Source organism: Carcharodon carcharias, chromosome 6 (genome assembly GCF_017639515.1).
Source record: "Carcharodon carcharias isolate sCarCar2 chromosome 6, sCarCar2.pri, whole genome shotgun sequence".
Taxonomy (NCBI): Eukaryota; Metazoa; Chordata; class Chondrichthyes; order Lamniformes; family Lamnidae; genus Carcharodon; species Carcharodon carcharias.
This window is the reverse complement of record NC_054472.1, coordinates 86,702,638-86,725,131: the sequence shown is the minus strand read 5'-3', so window position 1 is coordinate 86,725,131 and position 22,494 is coordinate 86,702,638. Positions and strand designations below refer to the sequence as shown.

Here is a 22,494-nt window from a genome sequence, read left to right as displayed (position 1 = left end):
CCTCCCAGGCCAGATGATAAGTATGCCTGATGGGTGTGTGTGGTGAGTGGTCCCATGGATGGGATGAGGACAATGAAGGTGTGTGAGAGAGTGAATGGTGATGTCCCTTGAACTGACAGTGAGTGAGGGCCCTGTGGATGTGTGATGGGTTTATGAGTGTGTGAGTTGAGAGTGATGAGAAGAGTGACTTACCTTGGTGGAACAGAGGAGATCATTCATCCTCTTGCAGCACTGGGTGGCCATCCTGTTTGGCAGGGCATTGGCAGTGACTACCGCTGCCACTGTCTCCCAAGCCGGATTGGTGATGTTGCTGTCCATCCTGTGGCCACAGTGGGGTAGAGAACATCCTGGCAGGCCTCCACTGCGTACAAAAGGCGCTCGAGGGATGCGTCATTGAACCTAGGGGCTGCAGACTTTTTGTCTTTCGGGGTCATGTCTCCCATGCAGCAGTGGTGGACTGGAAGCACTGAGAGGCGTGCACGCAGCTGCACTTTAAGTATGGCTCTGGCATAATGAAGTGGCGAGGTGATGGTGTGGTGGGCGAATGAGAGCCTGCTGCCATTGAAATGGCGTGTTTCCTGGGAATGCATAGTTAATGCGGCAGGATTTGGTTGATATGACGTGAGAAGCTGCCAGCGGGTAAAAAGTCATTTTTCATGCCCGCGACCGCACTTAGTGCAAATCTGGGACAATTTCGCCCCTTAACTTATGTATTAACCTTTTGTGTGACACCTTATTGGATACGTTTGGAAATCCATTCATACTGCTTCTATTAGTTCTCCTTTACCCACTCTGCTAGTTACATCCTCAAAAAAACCCTATACTTGTCAAAACATGATTTCCCTTTCATAAAGCCATTTTGATTTTGCCTGGATCGTACTGATTTTTATGAGTTCATTGTTAGGAATTCCTTACTAATAGATTCCAGCATTTTCTCGATGACTGATGTTAGGCTGACCAGCCTGTAATTCCTTTAGACAAGGAAAGCAATTTTAGGTCTGTCCAGTAGCAAAAGCCTCTCTCTTCACTGGCTTTAAAATGGTCTCTCTGCCTCACCCAATGTAAAGTCCCACAGCAGGCACACCTAGGGCTGCAAAATTAAAATCAGCTTGCAACATCAAAAAATGGGCCTTTTCTGCAAAGAAATGAAAAGCCCAGGCTTCAGCTTCTTCCTTGCAAAGAAAAATTGTTGGTTTATTATTCTTCGTGAAAATTTTGCTTCAACGTTTTTTGATAAAAAAGTCATGATTCTCTCAAGCCCAAAAAAATGCCTCTGGTCGGAGTAGCTTCATGGGACCCAACATCACAATGACGCAAAACAACAAAGTGCAACGACGATGCAAATAGCTCAAAATTACATTAAATCAAAACTGAAGACACAAATCAGGAAAACCAGCCCCAAAAACTGCGTAACTTCAAAGCAGAACAACTTAAAGTGGGGCAACTTAAAACAGGTACTTACTGTACTCAAGGAGTTGCTATCCAATTGAATCTATAATAACAGTGTGACAGTAGCTTCACCATTATTCTCAAAGCGCATACCAGGTCATTCAACAATTCAGCTCCAATATTGCAATTGAAAGCATGATATGATTTAATAGTTGCCTTGCAGGTTTCTTAGAACTCTGGAAATCTGGAAGTGAAATTAAGGTGAGTTTTGCCAGTTCCAGAAGGCAAGTACCAATTATAGCCCTCCTTGTAGGCCAACAAGAGTTGGAGTGCTGCCTTGACCCCTTGAGGAAGCCTTTGGCCTCACTTCTGCCGATCACAGCCCCTTGATCTTTCCCCCTCTTTCTGTGATCACAGGTCTACCTTCCCTAAGTACAGGTGTTTTTCGTTGTGGCTAAAGTCACCAATGAAGATGGTCAATAAAACACATATACTGGTATAAGTTTTGAGAGTGGATAAGGAATTGTCTTAAATGGAGAAAAGAATCGGCATTTGTAAGATTTAAGCAATAGGAGTAAAGTAGGCCATGTGAGGGCCCCTCAAGCCTGCTCAACTATTCAATAAGACCATGGCCTAACTTTTTCATCAACTCCATTTTCCTGCCCTATCTCCATCTCTCTGATTCCCTTAGTGCCCAAAAATCTATTGACGTCAACCTTGAATATACACAACAACAGAGTATCCACTGCCTTCTGTGGTAGAGAATTCCAAAGATTCACAAACTTCTGATGAATAAATTTCTCCTCATCTCAGTCCTAAATAGTTAACCCCTTATCCTGAGACTCTGGGCTGGATTTTCACAGAGTTGTGAAGACTCTGAGAACGTTTAAAAATGCCGGGCGTGACCTGGATCTGCAAGTACCACCCCCATTTCCAAACATCCTTTATTCGCAGGGTTGGATGTTGGGGAACAGGGATGGGAAATGACTCAAACATGAGGGAAACCCAAACTTTGCAGGGCTATTTGAACTCAGTGCTGAGTTTAAACAGACCCTGTTTTCACTGCAGCTAGTGCCTTATCTTGCAGTGTTGGAGTTATGAATCTTTAGAGAGGTTGTAAATGCTCTTGGAGGGTGGATATGGCCTGTAGAACCATCAAGCAGTCAAGTTATTTAAATGACCAATTCTTTAAAAATGAAATAAACTTCCAGTCTGTGCCTGTGAGAGTTTAAATACATCTGTTCTAGCAGTTTCAACAGCTGTTTGTTGACATAATCCTAACTGCTATCATTATAGAATTATTAATAGTTAGTTTAGTTTCCACAACCGATCATTGCCACAGTTAAAATAATGATTGGGATGAAATCCCAGAGAATTAGAGAGGAGCCTTTTAAACAGCCCATCTCAGCACTTGGCAGCCCTGTGGCTGCCTCAGAACTGTGTTTGGGAGCAGCAGGCCGATTGGCAGAATTTATTCCAGCCTGTTGCGGTTAGAAACATGGTGGTTGGCCCACTTAATCGTGGGAAAGGCAACATGTCAGTCTGCTGGCATTGGGAAAACCTCCCATGATTAAGTTGGAGGCAGGTAGGAGCCCATACAAAAAAATCATTATGAGCCAATTGACACCATTCATTATGAGCCCACTGGAATGTAGTGGTGGCTCAGGGATTACACACGGTTTTCCTGTGCCTTTTGAAGGCCGCCCATCAAATCCTGGCAGATTTGCCAGCACCTACCGGTGTGGGGAGTGGGTTGGGGGGCACGGGGCAGCTGTAGTGGGGCGGGGGGGTGGTTGATAATGGTGGGGCCGTGAAGGACCTGGCACTGCCAAGGGGTTGTTTGCTGAAAGCCACCCCTTTGTTCATTCCTTCAGCCCCCCTGTCTGCCTCCTCAGACAACCCTCTCCCCACAACCCACACAACTCCTGTCCTCACTCAGTAGCAATTACCTCATACCTGTTGGACAATGGCAAAGGCTGAGGCTCCTGCACTACTTGCTCTGCAGTTCCCTTACTTGCCTGAGCCACAATAACATCCTCCTTTCCCTGACTACTAACTAAAACTAATCCATTACCTAACTTAATAGATGTGACTACCTCCTGAGTCAAAATGTCCAGGTAACTCTTCTCCACCCCCCCTCCAATGAATCACAATATCTCAATATCTTAACCTTGCACTCCAGTTCAATAACTCGGAATTGAAGTTCCGCAGGTTAAATGCACTTACTGCAAAAGTGGTTGATTGAGATCTTCTCCACAAACCCCCATATGCTGCTGATGTGGGATACCTCCTACACTGCCATCTCAATGTAACCTTGTTTTATACAACTAATTAAAGTTTTATGTAATTAATTAAGGTGGTTTATTTTTGGTGTTTTAAAAAACTAATTAATATAACTAGTTTAAGTTATTAACTTAATGAGGCATTTCTTATAGATTCCTAGTTTACGCCACTCCCTACTGGCGAGAGCCCAAAAAATGTATGATTCACCAACTTGCTGTCCTGTGACATCACCAGGTCCAGGAATTATTTATAAAAACAAAAATGCTGCAAAAAATCAGCAGGTCAGGCAGAACTGTGGAGAGAAACAGAGTTATCATTTCAGGTTGATGACCTTTCATTAGAACTGGATGTTACTGAAGTTACTGCTTTTAAAACCCAGTTATCATAATTCTTTATCTTTGGTCCTTACTTTATCTAAGTCTGTATTTATTGTAGTTAATTACCTCATACTCTATTTTAAACTATTTTTGTTTGCTGCTTCCCTGGAAAGCCTCTCTCTAATTAAATTCTCAAGTTACAACTGCTCAGTCAGCTTTCAGCTCTCAGTAATTTCTTCCTATTCAGGAATCACTTATAGTTGTTTGACTGCCAACCTGACTGGCACTGTTAACTGCTAACTGTTTTGCAGTTTTTAAAATTCTACGTTAAATTCTAAATGTTGCGACTAATGGCTGGATTTTATAAGCTCATGATGTGCAGTCCCTTCTCTTTATGTGCACTCAGGGTTTTCACCAGTGCTGCTCCTACACTAGTTGTATTTCTCTGATGCTGGTTGTTGGTCATCTTTTCCTTTGCAGGTAAAGAAGACAATGTTATGGGCAAATGAGCGCTATAAACATTTTATTCATAAAAATACATGCATTCTGTGGTGGTGAGGTACAGAGGTATATTGCCGATTTAAATTAATTCACCTTGAAGACTAATTAAATATTAATAATACTGCCTTTGTGGCTGGTGATCTGAGTTGATAGAATTGTTTTGAGTATGGCAAGTGAGTGCTTACCGAAGTTGCCCTTTGTAGAATTGAGGTCCCCTATTGCCCAGATGCTGAGGTAAAGGAGAATGAGAGGTAAGGAGGTCAGTGAAGACTTGTCTGAGTTGTAATGAATGTTTAGTGACAAGAGTGCCCAGACATACTTTACATACCCTCATGAGGTCTTGCAACCTGTTCTGGCACTTTGAGGAACTTCTAAGGATGGTTGAGTTTGCACTGACTACTCTGCTATTTGGCCCATAAAATTGGCACAGTGTTTTTGTAGAGTTTTCTGCCCGGTGTCCTCAACAGTCTTGCACTTTTGGCCTGAATCCTGTCAAAATGACATTCAGGCATGGTCATTTTAACAGGAGTGAGAATCAGGAGAGCAAGACTGGACTGAGGTCAGGTCAGAGCAAGGTGACAGAAGTGGAAATGTGTAGTCTTTATGATGGAGAAGACATTGGAGCAGAAGTTGAACTCCAGCTTGAATCAGATGCAATGGATTTGAACAACCTGATTCAGCATCAGAAAGTGGCGATGAAGGGATGGAGTATGTGACAAAGGTATAAAGTTTGTGGCAGAGCTAAAGATGATGGCTTCAGTCTTCCTAAATGGTCAGCAGAAGGAAGTAAGATGCATCCAAAATTGGGGCCTAGGGTTCCCTCCCTCTGGTAGGTTCATGGTGGAGCAGGAAATACTACCAAAAACTCACTACAGTTTGCTCTCGGGTTCCTTATTGCCATGTCGGGCAGGTTTGAAACAGGGATGCTGCTCTTGCTTGGGTTACCACTAGGATGGAGGGGTAAAATTGTGGTGTGGTTTCTGCATTCCCAAAACCTTCAGCCCTATCCTTGAATTTTCATCAGAGGATGTGTGTCATGGAGATAAAAGACCAGGGAGCAAGAGATATGAGGCTGGAGAGCAGCAGATGGGAAGCCTGTGAGCTGATAAGGGAGTACTTCACTCACTCAATAGCAGAGCTCCAGGCCATCAGGAGTCTGCACCCCAGAATATTCTTCCAAAATCCTTTTGTCTTTGTCTCCCATATTCAAATGTTCCTCAAACCTCCCTCTTTCACATGTCTCTTCAGTCACCTCCCATAGCTACTCTAACACATAGTGTCACCACTCTTTCTCTAAAGCAACTTGTGGTGTTTTATTAAGTGAAAGATATATAAATGTAAGTTACAGTTATTTATGTTGAAGTAGCGTTTGAACATTTACTATGAATATGTGCATTTGTAGCGCGTCATTAGTAATCAAGAGCTCTTCAAATTCTATGTTATATTACATCTATAAGGGAATTTATGATCCAGTGCTCCCAGTGGAAATTGGTGGTTACGTATACTGCATCTCAAAAATTATGCTGGCTCTTTCCTGAAATGCACTATCCCTACAAGTGCGCTTCCAGACTCTTGCAAAATCAACTCTAAGAAGCTGCTCTCATTAAACATTAGGAATTTTATTAACTGTTGACTCATTGAAAATCAACATTTGCTGGGTGCACTAAATAAATAAGGAAATGGCTGGAGCTGAAGAAGGTGGAGAACAAGCCCATTATACACAATTTAAGGCGGAACCAGGTTTATTTTTTATTAACATTCCTGGGATATGGGGATCAGTAGCAAGACCAGCACATTATTGTCGATCCCTAAGGATAATGAGAAAAGTTAAACTTTATTTGGTCAAAATTAACTTCTGACCTAAATTCAGAAGCTGAAATGAGTTCTGTTGAGGACCTTAAAAAGACCCCAGAGCTTGCCAAGAATAACATAATTGAATCCGGGGTTCGGCTAATCAGTCATTGGAGTGGATGCCACAAGTGCATCCTTACAAATGTGGGCTGTCCATTCTAATAGATGTCAAAGACACCATTCCCACAATATGGGGCAGGATGTGTGCCCACACGCTGGGCAAATAAGAACTTCCATTTTCATTCCACTTCCCTTCTACCAGAAAAGCAGGACTCCTGGAATTATCTTTTCTGCATTTTTTATTTAGCTTGTTCTGGGAACTCGTCTAATGGCTATATTCTTTAAACAGGGCTTTCTATCTGGCCAAATCAAATTTGCCTCCGAATGCATCCAAAGCTGCTTCAATAGATAAGGTAATGAACACAAACATGAGAATGTTTATATTTAAATTCATATAAATTTCATTAATTCACTGAATGGATTAAAATTTATAAAATTGCTTTTTTGTAAAGAAAAAGAAGTTTTTTTAAGTAGAAGTTAAGCACAATGTATAGAGTTATGGCACTGAACAATTTTTGTTCTCCATCAGCTTCCCTATCTCAACTTGTTGTCCCTTATCTACCTGAAGTAAAAGTATTGACTTTAGTGTTTTCTTCCTTCTGTCTGCAGTTTATGCGGCCCCTCAATGCATTGGATGAACTTCACCGATTGATGGAATCCTTTATCAGGTCAAAACATACAGCATCCTGTGCTTACACAGCCTATAGTGCCTCTGGCGTTGGTTTGTTGTCGGTCTCTTCTGAACTCTGTAATCGTTTGGGAGCCTGCCATATCATGATGTGCAGTAGTGGAGTTCACCGGTATGAGAGCCTATATCTTTTACATTCATATTATAAACTGTATGGTTAAGATCATCTTTTTCTGGCACGAGATTTAAATGGACATTTCCCATTTCTAAAATAAATTAAGCTGAATTTCTTCACTTGTTATATCAGCATTGTAAACCAGCATTGGAAGCTTGCCAGTGTAAGTGTGGCAAATTTTGGGCAAATCTCAGACTCCATCATCACCATCCTTGGGTATGTCCTGTCCACTGGCAGCACAGACCCAGCAGAGGTGGTGGCACAGTGGTATACAGTCAGGGGGGAGTTACCCTGGGAATCCTCAACATCGACCCTGGACCCCATGAAGTCTCATGGCATCAGGTCAAACATGGGCAAGGAAACCTCCTGCTGATTACTACGTACCGCACTCCCTCAGCTGATGAATCAGTGCTCCTCCATGTTGTACATCAGTTAGAGGAAGCATTGAGGGTGGCAAGGGTGCAGAATGCTCTCTGGGTGGGGGACTTCAATGTCCATCGTCAAGAGTGGCTCGGTAGCACCACTACTGACCGAGCTGGCCGAGTCCTAAATGACATAGCTGCTAGACTGGATCTGCGGCAGGTGGTGAGGGAACCAACAAGAGGGAAAAACATACTTGACCTCATCCTCACCAACCTGTCTGCTGCAGATGCATCTATCCATGACAGTATCAGTAGGAGTGACCACCGCACAGTCATTGTGGAGACAAAGTCTCACCTTCACATTGAGGATACCTGCCATCATGTTGTGTGGCACTATCACCGTGCTGAATGGGATAGGTTTTGAACAGACTTGGCAACTCAAGACTGGGTATCCCTGAGGCGCTGTGGGCCATCAGTAGCAGCAGTAGAATTGTACTCAAACACAATCTGTAACCTCATATCCCCCACTCTACCATTACTATTGAGCCAGGGGATCAACCCTAGTTCAATGAAGAGTGCAGGAGGGCATGAGGTGTCAGCCTGATGAAGCTATAATGCAGGGCTACTTGCGTGCCAAACAGCGTAAGCAGCAAGTGATAGACAGAGCTAAGCGGTCCCAAAACCAACGGATTGGATCTAAGCTCTGCAGTCCTGCCACATCCAGTCATGAATGGTGGTGGACAATTAAAAAACTCACTGGAGGAGGTGGCTCCACAAATATCCCCATCCTCAATGATGGAGAAGCCCAGCACAGCAGTACAAAAGATAAGGCTGAAGCATCCGCAACAATCTTCAGCCAGAAGTTCCGAGTGGATGATCCATCTCCACATCCTCCGGAAATCCCCCCCATCACAGATGCCAGTCCTCAGCCAACTGGATTCACTTCACGTGATATCAAGAAACAGCTGAAGGCACTAGATACTGCAAAGGCTATAGGCCGTGACAACATTCCGGCAATAGTACTGAAGACTTGTGCTCCAAAACTTGCCGCTCCCCTAGCCAAGCTGTTCCAGGACAGCTACAACACTGGCATCTACCGGCTGTGTGGAAAATTGCCCAGGTATGTCCTGTACACAAAAAGAAAGACAAATCCAACCCAGCCAATAACCACCCCATCAGTCTACTCTCCATCAGTAAAGTAATGGAAGAGGTCATCAACAGTGCTATCAAGCGGCACTTGCTTAGCAATAACCTGCTCGCTGATGCCCGGTTTGGGTTCCACCAGGGCCACTCAACTCCTGACCTCCTTACAGCCTTGGTTCAAACATGAACAAAAGAGCTGAACTCCCAAGGTGAGGTGAGAGTGACTGCCCTTGACATCAAGGTAGCATTTGACCGAGTTTGGCATCAAGGAGCCCTAGCAAACCTGGAGTCAATGGGAATCAGAGGTAAAACTTTCTGCTAGTTGGAGTCATACCTAGCTCAAAGGAAGATGGTTGTGGTTGTTGGAGGTCAGTCATCTCAGCTCCAGGACTTCACTGCAGGAGTTCCTGAGGGTAGTGTCCTAGGCCCAACCATCTTCGGCTGCCTGATCAATGACCTTCCTTCCATCGTAAAGTCAGAAGTAGGCACGTTCGCTGATGATTGCACAATGTTCCGCACCATTTGCGACTCCTTAGATACTGAAGCAGTCCATGTCCAAATGCAACAAGACCTGGACAATATCCAGGCTTGGGTTGACAAGTGGTAAGTAACATTCGCGCCACACAAGTGTCAGACAATGACCATCTCCAACAAGAGAGAATCCAACCATCACCCCTTGATGTTCAATGGCATTACCATCACTGAATCCCCCACAGTCAACATCCTGCAGGTTATCATTGACCAGAAACTGAACTGAACTAGCCATATAGATACTGTGGCTACAAGAGTAGGTCAGAGGCTAGGAATCCTGCAACGGGTTGTTCACCTCCTGACTTCCCAAAGCTTGCCCACCATCTATAAGACACAAGTCCAGAGTGTGATGGAATACCCCCCACTTGCCTGGGCGAATGCAGCTCCCAAAATACTGAAGAAGCTGGACACTGCCCAGGACAAATCAGTCCGCCTGATTGGCACCACATCCACAAACATTCATTCCCTCCACCACCAACACACAGTAGCAGCACTGTGTACCATCTACAAGATGCAGTGTAGGAATTCACCAAGGCTCCTTGGACAGCCCTTTCCAAACCCACAATCACTACCACCTAGAATGACAATGGCAGCAGATAGATGGGAACACCACCACCTGAAAGTTCCCCTCCAAGTTACTCACCATCCTGACTTGGAAATATATCGCTGTTCCTTCACTGTCGCCAGGTCAAAGTCCTGGAATTCCCTTCCTAACAGCACTGTGATATACTTACACTACATAGACTGCAGCGGTTTAAGAAGGCAGCTCACCACCACCTTCTCAAGGGCAACTAAGGATGGGCAATAAATCCTGGCCCAGCCAGTGAAGCCCACATCCTGTGAATGAATATTTTAAAAAATGAGCCATTAAAAATGGTGATTGTAGAATGATGGAAACTTGTTGGGTTGGGGAAGAAAGCTAGCTCTGGAACCAAACCCACTAGCTTTCCTCTGCTGCCTAAAACCATTTTAATGATTTCCTGCCAGAGGGGATCACAGTAATATAAGTCGGCATGTTATCATTGTGGTGGGGGTATGTTAAAGATCACTCAGGGATCCTGAGTTGCTGTGGCAACCTGCACTTTTACATGTTGTAGTCTGGAGCTAGGATAGTTATGATAGAGGTTCCACCTTTCTTTCCATCACAAGATTGAGCAGGAATCTCTCCCACTCCTACCACCTGCCATTGGGCATGCATTGGAAGGACTTGCAGGTTCATAATGAACCTTTGTGGCCGCATTATGAATCCACCTCCCTTGACGTCAACTCCTGGATTTGGACTGAAATCCAGGGCTTTTGACTCAGGGGGAGGGACGCTACCCAATGCACCATCAAGATATTGCATTACCATATTATAATAGGGTGCAATGATATCCTACAGTGCATTCCCATCATTTGATCCTTTACATTGCTGGTGCATTCTGAAGGATCCAGCACTGTTGTTGGCTGCAGGTGTTGGAAGAGTGGTGTCAAATTTTAAAAGGGCACTTTGACTAAGGCAGATTGATTTCCTTCGTCAAAGTTAAAAAAAAAGTTCAATCTTTTAAAAAGTTTTCTTGGTTTTTAGCCAAAAATACCAGCCATCCTACATTGCTGTAAAACAGTTAATCAATTTCTGTCCTCTTCACTTGAGACAGGCATCTGAGCAGAGCTGTAAATGCCGCAGTACCTGTCCTAGGTTGGAATTAGGAGTGCAGGCTAGAACCAAGCTAAAGTCTGGTCCCTAGGAAGACCCACCAACATTGTGGCTAAAGAGGAAAATTAGCTTTAGTATGTTAGCAAATCTTTTTTGTATTTAGGGTGTAAGGAGAACTCTTAAGTTCTTGCATTATTTTTGTCAATGGTGGCAATACATACAATGAAGTGATATGTTTCTGCTTGTCATTGCGACAGTGAAGTAAATGGCGTAGTTGTTGCAAAATGTTGGCTTCATCTAAGGTATTGGGAGTTATGACTAGATTTTGAAGTTTGGCAGGAAAAGGGAAATGTGTTATGAGAGGAAAATAATGTTTGACAAATTTATTTGAGCTCTTTAAGGCTGTACGATGTAGGGTAGATAAAGGTTAACGAATAAATGTATCATATTTGGATTTCCAAAAGGCATTCAATAAGGTGCCACATAAAAGGTTACCACACAAGATAAGATCACATGCAAAACAAAAACAGAATTACCTGGAAAAACTCAGCAGGTCTGCCAGCATCAGCGGAGAAGAAAAGAGTTGACATTTCAAGTCCTCATGACCCGATGCTGCCAGACCTGCTGAGTTTTTCCAGGTAATTCTGTTTTTGTTTTCGATTTTCAGCATCCGCAGTTTTTTGTTTTTATAAGATCACATGATGTTGGGGGTAATATGTTAACAAGATAGAGAATTGGCGAACTAAAATAGAGAGTGTGGATAAATGGGTCATTTTTAGGGGGGTATCAGGGCTGGGACCTCAACTATTTATGATCTATATTAATAACTTGGATGAAGGGGCCGAGCGTATTGCGACCAAATCTGCTGACTATACAAAGATAGAGAGGAAAGCAAGTTGTGAGGAGGACACGAAGGGTTGAACTGTCCCAGAGCTGCACTAAGTGTGGTAGCAGGTTGGTAAAATGATGTTCTACTGCCGGCTGCAATGATGGCTTTTCACAGGGAATCCTCCCAAACCCGCTGTATTAATTATGCGTTCCCAGGGAACATGCCATTTCCATGGCGGGCGGGCTTTCATTCACCCACCACGCCATCACCTCGTCGCTTCAACATGCTGGGTGCCATATTTAAAGTCCAGCCGCCTCACTCCTCATCGTGCTTCCAGCCCATGACCGCTGCAAAGAAGACATGGCCCTGAAAGGCAAAACGACTGCAGCCTCCGGGTTCAATGGCACGTCCCTCAAGCACCTTTTGGATGCAGTGGAGGCTCACCGTGAAATCTTCTACCCCCACTTTGGCCACAGGATGGGCTGCAACCTCACTAATCCAACTTGGGAGGCAGTGGCAGCGGTGGTCAGCACCAATGCTCTTCAAAAGAGGACAGCCACCCAGTGCCGCAAGAGGATGAATGATCTCCTCCGTTCCACCAGGCTAAATCACTCTTCTCATCACTCTCAACTCACACCCTCACAAACCCATCACACATCCACAGGGCCTTCACCACTGCTGATTCAAGGAACATCACCATTCCCTCTCTCACACACACCTTCACTGTGCTCATCCCGTCATTGGACCACTCACGACCCACATATGCCAGGCATACTGCTTGCATTCTCTCCATCTCTATTCATGCAGGACAACCTGGCACACAACAAGAGGAAGATTTTGCAGGCTGGTGAAAGAATGCCTGAAATCAAGGTCCCCTCACAGACTTTGAAAACAGAGCGAGGATCTGGACCAGTCCTGTGCTGACAGTGAGGTCACTGGTGCTCTACCAAGTGAGTAGTGCAATATCCATCAGACAACCATGCTGTGAGGGATGTGTCCTGTTGCTATGCACTAACCATCTCCCCTTGCTTCTGCAGCCACATGTGGGAAACAGCCGACAGAGTCCACAACCTAGGGCCTCCAACCAAGCCCTGAAAAAACCTCTGAAGAGGAATCTGAAGGCACCCACCTTGAAGTCCCGTCACAGCGCTCACCCACACCCTCCACCAGGTTAGAGACACACACCTCGATGGGACCTAGCTTTAGAGTAGCCCTGGGATCACAATCTGGTGAGCACATGGCACTGTTTGACCAGCAGCAGGCGGCGACAGGGCCTTCCCAGGTGTCCGGCATTTGGAAGACTGCTGGAGGCCAGAAATTTGCTGAGTCCCAGTCAGATGATGAATCTCTGGACTCGGTCATGTCACAGCTTCTGGAGCTACAAAGGCAGGCTCGGGAACATCAGGACGGGTGTCCGCTGCACTCCTCAGATTGCAAGGCAGGATGGAGGAGTCTGTCCACCTTCCAGCTGAGGTGATAGTGCTGGCATGCCAACACTGGTAGGATGGTGGCTGCCATGGAGACCTTGGTGCGGGACATCAGTCCTGCACTGCTGCGCGGGTTCAACGCCATCGCTGAGGCCATAGCTGGCCTCCAACAGTCTGTAACTCTTTCGAGTACAAACCCGTTTCTGTCTGTTTCAGATGAAGTTACATTGTTTCATAGTTTGCCATTGTGAGATTTGAACTCTTGATAATCTTTTAAATGAAAACCAAATCAACAAAATTGGGATAAATCAGGCACAGCCCCTAATTCAGGTCAGCTGTAAAACCAAGAACAAAGTTTAAAGGAAACTTACAAACTTTAAATTAAAATGTGATTAAAGGGGTCAACAAAACACCCCAGTCCCCGCGGTGCCCACCGAGCACGGAAGGCCTCGAGAGTGCCAGCAGACACCGCGTGCTCCTTCTCCAAGGACATCCGGCAGCGAACGTAGCCACGGAAGAGGGACAAACAATCGGGCGGGACTCCCCCGTCGATCGCCCGCTGCCTGGACCTGTTAATGGCCAACTTGGCCAGGCCCAGGAGCAGGTTCACGAGGAGGTCCTCCTCCTTCCCGACCCCCTTCCGCACCGGGTGCCCATAGATCAGGAGCGTGGGGCTGAAGTGCAAACAAAACATCAATAAAAGGTTTTTCAAATAACTAAAAAGGGAGTGCAGCCTACAACACCCTATGTATATATGGTCCACGGACTCCACAAGACCGCAAAAAGGGCACGTGTCCTGAGAGTCCGTGAACCTATGCATCCTCTTATTATAAGGGACTGCTGCATGCAACACCCTCCAACCCAGGTCCCCGATAGAAAGGGGGAGGACACCTCCGTAGAGGGCCTCCCATCAGGGGCCTCCGCCGCCGGACGGCAACAAGGCACGCCAGGGCGTGTCCGGTCGACGGACAAGGGCGAGAAAATGGAAGGTGTGCAGCAGCAGTCCGTACAAAAAGCCCCTCTTTGCCGTGCCAAAAGGCACAGAGGGCATGTCCCCGAGGCGGCTCATATTGCGGGGCACCAGCACCCGAGGGAGGGTTCGGGGCTTGGGGCCAATGTGGAATTCCGTCCGAACAGGGGAACACTCAGACGGAAGACCACCGCGCACCTGGGCCGCCTCAAGACCCAAAATAACGTCGGGTCCGAGCACGACCGTTCTCAGGTCTTGGATGGCATCGGCTGCGACCTGGACACTCACAGACGCGCGTCGCGCCAACTCCTGCGGGAGCATCCAGCCCAGTCCTCCGCCACCCAGCACGTCCCCGATCCTGGTCACCCCTGCGGCCACAGCCCTCCTTTCCGCCAACCACTGAAAAGGACGGAGGGGCGGATTCCTGAGCAGCGGCTCTCTGACGATAGCCGCTACTCCTGACGGGGGAGAGCTGCGTCGCGAGGCGACCACTTTCCAGACTTTGATCAGGTCCTGGTAAAAGATGGGCAACGCCTGCAAAGAGCCACCGAGGCCCAGCTGTTCTATAAACAGGAGCTGCACGTCATAATTCAGGCCGTGCACCTGACGGAAGAAATACGTCATCAGGGCACACCATCTAGGAGGAGGCTCGACGTAGAGGTATCGCTGCAGGGTCTGAAGGCGGAAAGTCGCCACCTGTGTGCGTAGGCACACTAGCGCCTGACCACCCTCCCTAAGCGGGAGACTCAGAACCTCGGCAGCGACCCAGTGCAATCTTTTGTCCCAGAAGAAGTCGACTAACAATCTCTGGATTCTTGTGACAAAGTCCGGGGGAGGGGTCAAAGTGACCAGCCGATACCACAACATGGCGGCGATCAGCTGGTTTATGACCAGAACTCGACCTCGGTAAGATAGCACTCGGAGCAGTCCTGTCCAGCGCCGCAGGCGAGCGGTGACTTTCGTCTCCAGTTCCTGCCAGTTTGCCGGCCAGGATTCCTCAGCGGGGCAGAGATGGACCCCCAGGTAGAGGAGGCTGGTCCTGCTCCAGGTGAAAGGCCTGAGCTCCTCGGGTAGGGGATCCATCTGCCACTGACCGACCAGGAGTCCAGAACATTTACCCGAGTTGATCCTGGCAGAAGAAGCGGCAGAGTAGACCTCCTGGCACTCGCGCATCCTCCGCAGGTCAGCCGGGTCTCTAAACATAAGGAGCACGTCATCGGCGTAAGCCGAAAGGACCACCCCGATGCCCGGCCCGCGCAGAACCAATCCCGACAACCTCCTCCGCAAGAGGCGCAGGAAAGGCTCCACGCAAATAGAATACAACTGGCCAGACAGGGGGCAGCCCTGACGTACCCCTCTCCCAAAGCGAAGGGGCGCCGTCAGGGACCCGTTAACCTTCACTAGACACTCCGCGGCGGTGTACAGAAGTCGGATCCGGGCGACAAAATGCGTCCCGAACCCGAAAGCTCGCAGAGTTCCGAGTAAGTATTCGTGATCCACCCTGTCGAACGCCTTCTCCTGATCGAGAGACAGGAAGGCGCTCGACAGACCAGCCCTCTGGGAATGGTGGATGATGTCCCGGACCAGATGGATGTTATCATAAATGGTTCGGTCCGGGACGGTGTAGGACTGGTCAGGGTGGATCATGTGGTCCAGCACGGTGCCGAGCCGAGAAGACATGGCTCGGGCGAAGATTTTGTAGTCCGTGCTGAGGAGGGAGACCGGGCGCCAGTTTTTAAGAAGGCGGAGATCCCCCTTCTTCGGCAGCAGGCAATCACGGCCCTGCGCCACGAAAGGGGCATCTCCCCGGTAGCAATGCTATCCCCCAGGACCCCCGCGAAGTCGCTCCCCAAGACGTCCCAGAACGCCCTGAAGAACTCCATGGTCAGCCCGTCTAGTCCCGGGGTTTTGCCCCTAGAAAGACCGTCGAGTGCGCCGGTCAGCTCCCCCAGACTTATAGGGAAGTCGAGCTTTCCGGCGCACTCTGGGCCGACCTGCGGCAGGTCCTCCCACAAAACTCTGCAAGCTTCCTCACTGGACGGATCCGGAGAGAACAGGGCAGTGTAGTAATCTCGGGCAATGGCCCTGATGCCCTCCGGATCCGAGACAAGGGATCCGTCGTCGGCCAGCAGCGTAAAGAGCTGCTTACGGACCCCGTGCCTTTTTTCCAGTGAGTAGAAGAAGGGAGAGCCACGGTCCATCTCCTTAAGGAAACAGATCCGCGACCTCACGAACGCGCCCCGAGACCCGACCAGTTGCAGGTCCCGCAGCGCGCCCTTCTTCTCATCGTACACCGACCGCAGGGCCGGGTCCGCGTCGGGCTGACGGAGACGTGCCTCCAGGTCGAGCACCTCCTTCTCCAACTCCTCGACCCTGGATTTGCGTCTCTTTGTCGACCCCTTCGCGTACTCTTGACAGAAAACTCGGACGTGAGTCTTGCCCACGACCCACCATAGCCTCAAGGAGGGGAAGCCTCCCCGCTTCCTTCTCCAGCCGGCCCAGAAGCGACGGAACGAGTCCAGGAACCGCTGGTCTTCCAACAACAGGTTATTAAAATGCCAGTACGCGGACCCCGTCCGAGCGCAGAACGAAGTGAGCTCCGCCCACACCAGACGGTGGTCCGTGCACGGAACCTGCTGTATAGAAGCAGCCGGAACGCAGGACACGTACGCCTTCGAAACGTAAAGGCGGTCGAGTCTGGACGCTCCGACTCCAGGTGACACAAAGGTGAACACGCTGGAGTCAGGATGGAGATTTCGCCAGACGTCCACTAAGTCGAAGGACCTGACCAGGTCCCGCAACTTACTCACACCTCGCGTGCAGTGCGGGGTACCGTGACGGTCCCGGACCCCGAGGGTGCAATTGAAATCCCCCCCGAGGATGATGCACTCGCCAGCGTCGATGGAGCCGAGATGAGTGGACACTTCTTCAAAGAAGCTCGCTTGCTGCTGCGTGCCCAGGGGAGCGTACACATTCACAAAGTGAAGCACCGCCCCCCCCAGACGCACAGTCAGGTGCAGCAACCGGCCTGGCACCGGCTCCTTGACCCCCAAGATCTCTGGCTGAAAATGCGGGGTCAACAAGATAGCCACCCCGCCAGAATTGGAGGCTAGGTGACTCATGTAGACCCCCCCTCGCCACTCCAGGAGCCACGTGGCTTCGTCTCCCGGAACGGTATGGGTTTCTTGCAGGAAGCACAACGCATACTTCCCGTCCCTGAGGACCGAAAATGTTCATGTTGCAAGCGGATGCTAACAGAAGGCCGGGCCGGAGGGAGTGGGTTGTAACTCTTTCGAGTACAAACCCGTTTCCATCTGTTTCAGATGAAGTTACATTGTTTCATAGTTTGCCATTGTGAGATTTGAACTCTTGACTTTGGGGTTACAAACCCAGTACCATAACCACTTGGCTGTACGCGAGAGGAGTGCGGGGCAGCTCGATCTCACTCCAGCTACCCCTTCTCCTCAAGCTGTCAGCCAGGAGTTCTCGGGCACCCATAGGGAGAAGGATGAGCAGGTGTTTATCTCGGAGCCATCCATCCAGGTGACTCTGGGAATTTCTGGCCCATCTGAATCCCCTCTTCCTATGACCTCCAGTTCCAGAGGCTGAGGAGGGTGCCATTGCCATACAGCAGGGCTCCAAAAGTAGACTGGGGCCCTCCAGGTCTTTGCCCCCCCACCCCCCCCCCCCCCCCCCCCAAAAAAAATACACCCACCAAGTTAATCACAGACAGGGCGTAGCAGTCAGCAGGCTGCCTCCACCTCCGCTGTGGATGCCTGTGCAGCACCAAGTAGCAGCATGGTTAGGAAGGTTAAGAAGATGTAGTTTCACAGCCTGGGCACAGGTGTAAATCACTTGTACATAATGTTCAGTATTGTAAATAAACTCCCAAGAATGTCTCCCTGCCTATGGCTCTTTGCTTTGATGAGCAGTGTTCGTATCACTTAGATTTGAAACCTTTCTGCACAAGATTAAGGCATGTGCCTCAGTTCAGGGCCTCTTCCTTGTGCTCTTCAGACCAAAGTGATGGTCCGGCTTCACACTCCCTGGACACATTACTGATATCTGCACCTCGATGGTGCTTGTCATTGCTGCCAGAATGTCGTGGGAGATGTCACAGGGTTCTCTCATTCTCTCTGTGTGCTCTCAGCACCTTTAACGTGGAGCTGGCCCCCATCTCCTCAGCATCTGTGACCAGTGACTCTGTGCTCCTGAAAGGGTCAGGTCCTGAAGGCAAAGGGTCAGATGCAATTAAAATTTTATGGCTGCGTCTCCATGATATGACCCTGATCACAGAGTGTAATGAGCTGTCCTTGGCCAGACAAGGGACAGACATTCTCAGAGGCTATGTGAAGATCTATGGAGTGTCCTCACTGCACGTCATCATCATACTCCTGGAATCGAGCGACTATTAGGGCCTCCACTGTGTCTCCATGACAGGAGCATTATCACAGAAAGTATGTGCGTTGCCATAAGCCAGGCTAGAGTGAAACATTTACAGATGCAATGTAAGGATCTTATGGTGTCTCCTCACTGCATGTTGTCATCATCCTCCACAAATCTAGCAGCTACCTCGTCTGGCCAATGCAAGGGCCTCATCCACGTCATTGACGCCTTCGAGGACCTCCTCACCCTCTTTCCCTGTCAGTATCATCCTCAATGGAAGAGAGCTCCAGTTCCTCCATCTCTTCCTCAGCCAGCTCCTCTGTAGGCTGTAAAAGGCACAACAGGTGAAAACGATACATGACACTCTCTGTGCACTATGTTGCAGGGCTCCACCAGACCGGTCCAGGCACCGGAACCTCATTTTCAGCATCCTGATGGTTTGCTCCTTCGCTCTACTGCAGTCTGATGCACAGGTGTCATCAGTCACGTCCTCTGCTGGTAGCCCTTGTCCCCAAGGAGCCATCCCTGCGGCTTCTGTGGATCCTGGAAGACCTCTGGGCTCTGTGACCAACTGAGAATGTAGGAATCATGCATACTCCCTGGAAACCCTGCGCAGACCTGCCAGATGCGTTTGTGTGGGTCACACACCAGCTGCACATTCAGCGAATGGAATCCCTTGTGGTTGACATAGTTGACCACTTGTTGCGATAGAGATCTGAGCGCCATGTGAGTGCAGTTGATGGCATCCTGCACCTGTGAGAAACCTGAGATCTGGGCAAATCCAATTGCTCTTGCATCCTGGCTCTCCTGTTCCCAGGCGAAATGCACAAAGTTGTGTGCCTTTGCAAAGATGCATCTATGACCTCATGGATTCATTTGTGGGTGGAGGCTTGTGATATCCCACAGAGGTCACCTGTAGAACCCTGAAAGGAACAACTGGCGTACAAATTGAGCACTGCAGTCACTTCCACGGCCACTGGCAATGGATGCCCTCCATGTCCCCATGGTGCCAAATCCTGCGGTAGTTGGCAAATGTGACTGACCAGTTCCCTAGACATGTGCAGTCATCAGCGACACTGGTTCTTGGTCATCTGCAGGAATGAAAAGCGGCGTCTATAGATCCTGGGTCTAGTTAGGTGCTGACCAGTGACAGCTCGCTGTGGCTTTTCAGCGGCTTGTGCAGGAGCCCCAGCCACCCTTTCTTCCTGAGGGTGGTGCTCCTCTCTCCGCACAGCCAGCTGTATGAGTTGCACACTTCTCAGTCGCCCTCACTCTCTGTAAGCCACGAGGCATACAGCTAGTTCACCAGGCTCCATGATCCGGATGTTGTACTCCTGCAGGATGAAAGAGAGAGATGCATGGGTTAGCATGGGTGCAATAAGAACCTGTCTTGTTTAAGTCTGAAGGCACCTTAACACATCCTAAAGAGTGCTGGCTACCACTTGGCTGGCCAGATACTATTGCACTGTATGGCTGCCCAAAACTCGACCCACCACTGTCCCACTCTGCCCGACCTATTGGCAGCAGCTTTGCCCATTGGACTATATGCTGTGCTCTCAGCTCAGGCACAGGCATTCTCCTGACCTGCACTGCAAGGCTGTGCTGTTAGTTTGAACCAGCGGGGAGACTGGTCCAAACCAGGATGATGACATTGCAAGGGGCTGTGAGCGCCTCCACCAGTGACTGCTCAATGGCCAGTTTTAGCAAGGAGATTGTACAATATACCCAGTTGTCCAATTGTTCTGCAGTCCACTAAAATGCTCATTACTTTGCAGTCTGTGGCCAAGCGGTGAAAAGCTCTAGAGCACTTGGTGGCACTTTGATGCATCTGTGTTGCTTTAGTGGGTAGAGAGGCTAGAGGCCCGGCTCCAATCATATCAATGTGGCTGCGCCTGAACTGTCTCAGCTGCAGAGGAATGGTCACTTTATACAAGGTTTCCCTAATCTGTGGCCGCTTCCCTTGCCCACCACCCACACCCCGCCTCTCATGTGCTTGTGCGCTTCCTTCAACTGCAGGGCAGCCCCTCCGCCACCACCCCCCAACCAAAAGTCGCCTCAACTGCAGGGCAGCCCTTGCCCCTCCCCCGCAATGCGCTTCAAACTTGAAGTCCAACAGGCAACCCAGGTGAGCGCTCCGCCACGTTACTGTATACTCACCTCCAAGTCCCCCTCAAAGTGCAGCCCACTGAGTGCATGCCTTTTATATGCTGTTGTGAAACATGCTGGCGTGATTGCACGCCTACATCGATGGATGATCCAGCGGTGGGGGTGGGGCGTGATCCTGGCAGCCTGGGCTTATACTGATATGCTGATGTATTACAATGAGGCTCCCAATGTCTGATAGCAGGAAACGCAGCCCGTCATCAGTGGACAGAGCGGACGTCCACAAACTAGTTTCACAAAGTCGTGAAACTGATTTTTGGCCTTCTCGCCATATTGTATGCTTACGCCACCGAACATGCCCAACACCAGTGGGCATGGATTATTCCACCCCAGTGAGTCTGCAGAGGGACATAGGTTAAAGAGTGCAAAAATTTGGCAAATTGAGAATAATATGGGAAAATGCAGAGTTTATCTGCCTTGGTAGAAAGAATGGAAGAGCAAAATATATTTTTGTCCATTGATTCATCCATGGGATGTGGGCATTGCTAGCTAGGCCAGTGTTTATTGCCCATCCCTAATTGCCCTCGAGAAGGTGGTGGTTAGCTGCTTCTTGAGCCGCTGCAGTCCATGTGGTGTAGGTGCACCCACAGTGCTGTTAGAGAGGGATTTCCAGGATTTTGACCCAGCAACAGTGAAGGAACGGCATATGTTTCCAAATCAGGATGGTGTGTGGCTTGGCGGTAAATATCTAAGTGGTGGTGTTACCATGCATCTGCTGCACCTGTCCTTCTAGATGGTAGTGGTCTTTGGTTTGGAAGGTGCTGTCTAAGGAACCTTGGTGAGTTGCAATGCATCTTGTAGATGATACACACTGCTGCCAGTGTGCGTCAGTGCTGGAGGGTCTGACCGTTTATGGATGGGGTGCCAATCAAGCGGGTTGCTATGTTCTGGATGATATCAAGCTTCTTGAGTGTTGCTGGAGCTATACTCATCCAGGCAAGTGGACAGTTAGTAGACAAGCTTTGGGGAGTCAGGAAGTGAGTTACTCACAGCAGGATTCCTAGCCTCTGCCCTACTCTTGTAGCCACAGTATTTATATAGCTAGTCCAGTTGAATGGTCAATGGTCACCCCAGGATGTTGCTAGTAGGGGTATTATGACACAGCCAATGACAAAGACTGAGTTTTTCAAATCCCAGAGGGAAGCTTGAAACAACTGTCATTACCCATTTTTGCAATTTGTATGTTTCGAGATGCAGGCTTTAAATTCAATAGTAATAAGACCAATGAGTCTCAAGAGATTTTCTATAAAATTAAATTAAAACATTTATTAATGCAAGAAAGATTGTAAACTCATACATACGTCGACAAAATGATTACTATTCCCTAATTAACCTGACTCTCAGTTACACCCCTGTTAAGGCAACAGTAAAACTCAGATTTAAGAAGATACCTGGCAAAGCACAACTTGGACAGTCACATTCAAAATGAGTTTATTTAGCCCTGGGCCCTTGCAGACAGCAGCGTGAGGCTCACAGGCTGGAGGCTTCTCACACATGTTGGATGCCTCTACCTTACACACAATCTCCTTTCTCCTTTATACATATCTTTCTCTTTGAATTTAAATTTTCCATTGTATCACAAGGCTTTTAACTTACCTCTTCTAACAATAACATCTTTTCATCCACCAATTTTATTAGCAAGCTGAAATAAGATAAACACATTGCTTGGCGTCTTTTAGCTAGGTGTAAGATTTCATCCGCAGCCTTGAGTGGTTTCTTATAACAAATGCAAATTTACACTTTATCTTCTACCCTCCTTATATTTACCTAATTAACGTTTCAAAACTACTATACATCAAAGCATCTAGAGTAGCTGGCCTTAATCCAGTTAAGGCAGACACAG

General features: G+C 48.3%; 1 protein-coding gene across 3 annotated transcripts in view; it reads left to right on the top strand.

Annotated features, from left to right (window-relative positions):
• Window positions 1–22,494, top strand: part of prex2 (phosphatidylinositol-3,4,5-trisphosphate-dependent Rac exchange factor 2) — a 775,268-nt gene that overhangs the window by 655,390 nt on the left and 97,384 nt on the right. For all 3 annotated transcript variants that reach the window (XM_041190559.1, XM_041190558.1, XM_041190560.1), the window contains exons 36-37: window positions 6,691–6,754; window positions 7,011–7,201. In XM_041190559.1, coding sequence (XP_041046493.1) covers window positions 6,691–6,754; window positions 7,011–7,201 — 255 coding nt within the window. The remainder of the gene's footprint in view (window positions 1–6,690; window positions 6,755–7,010; window positions 7,202–22,494) is intronic.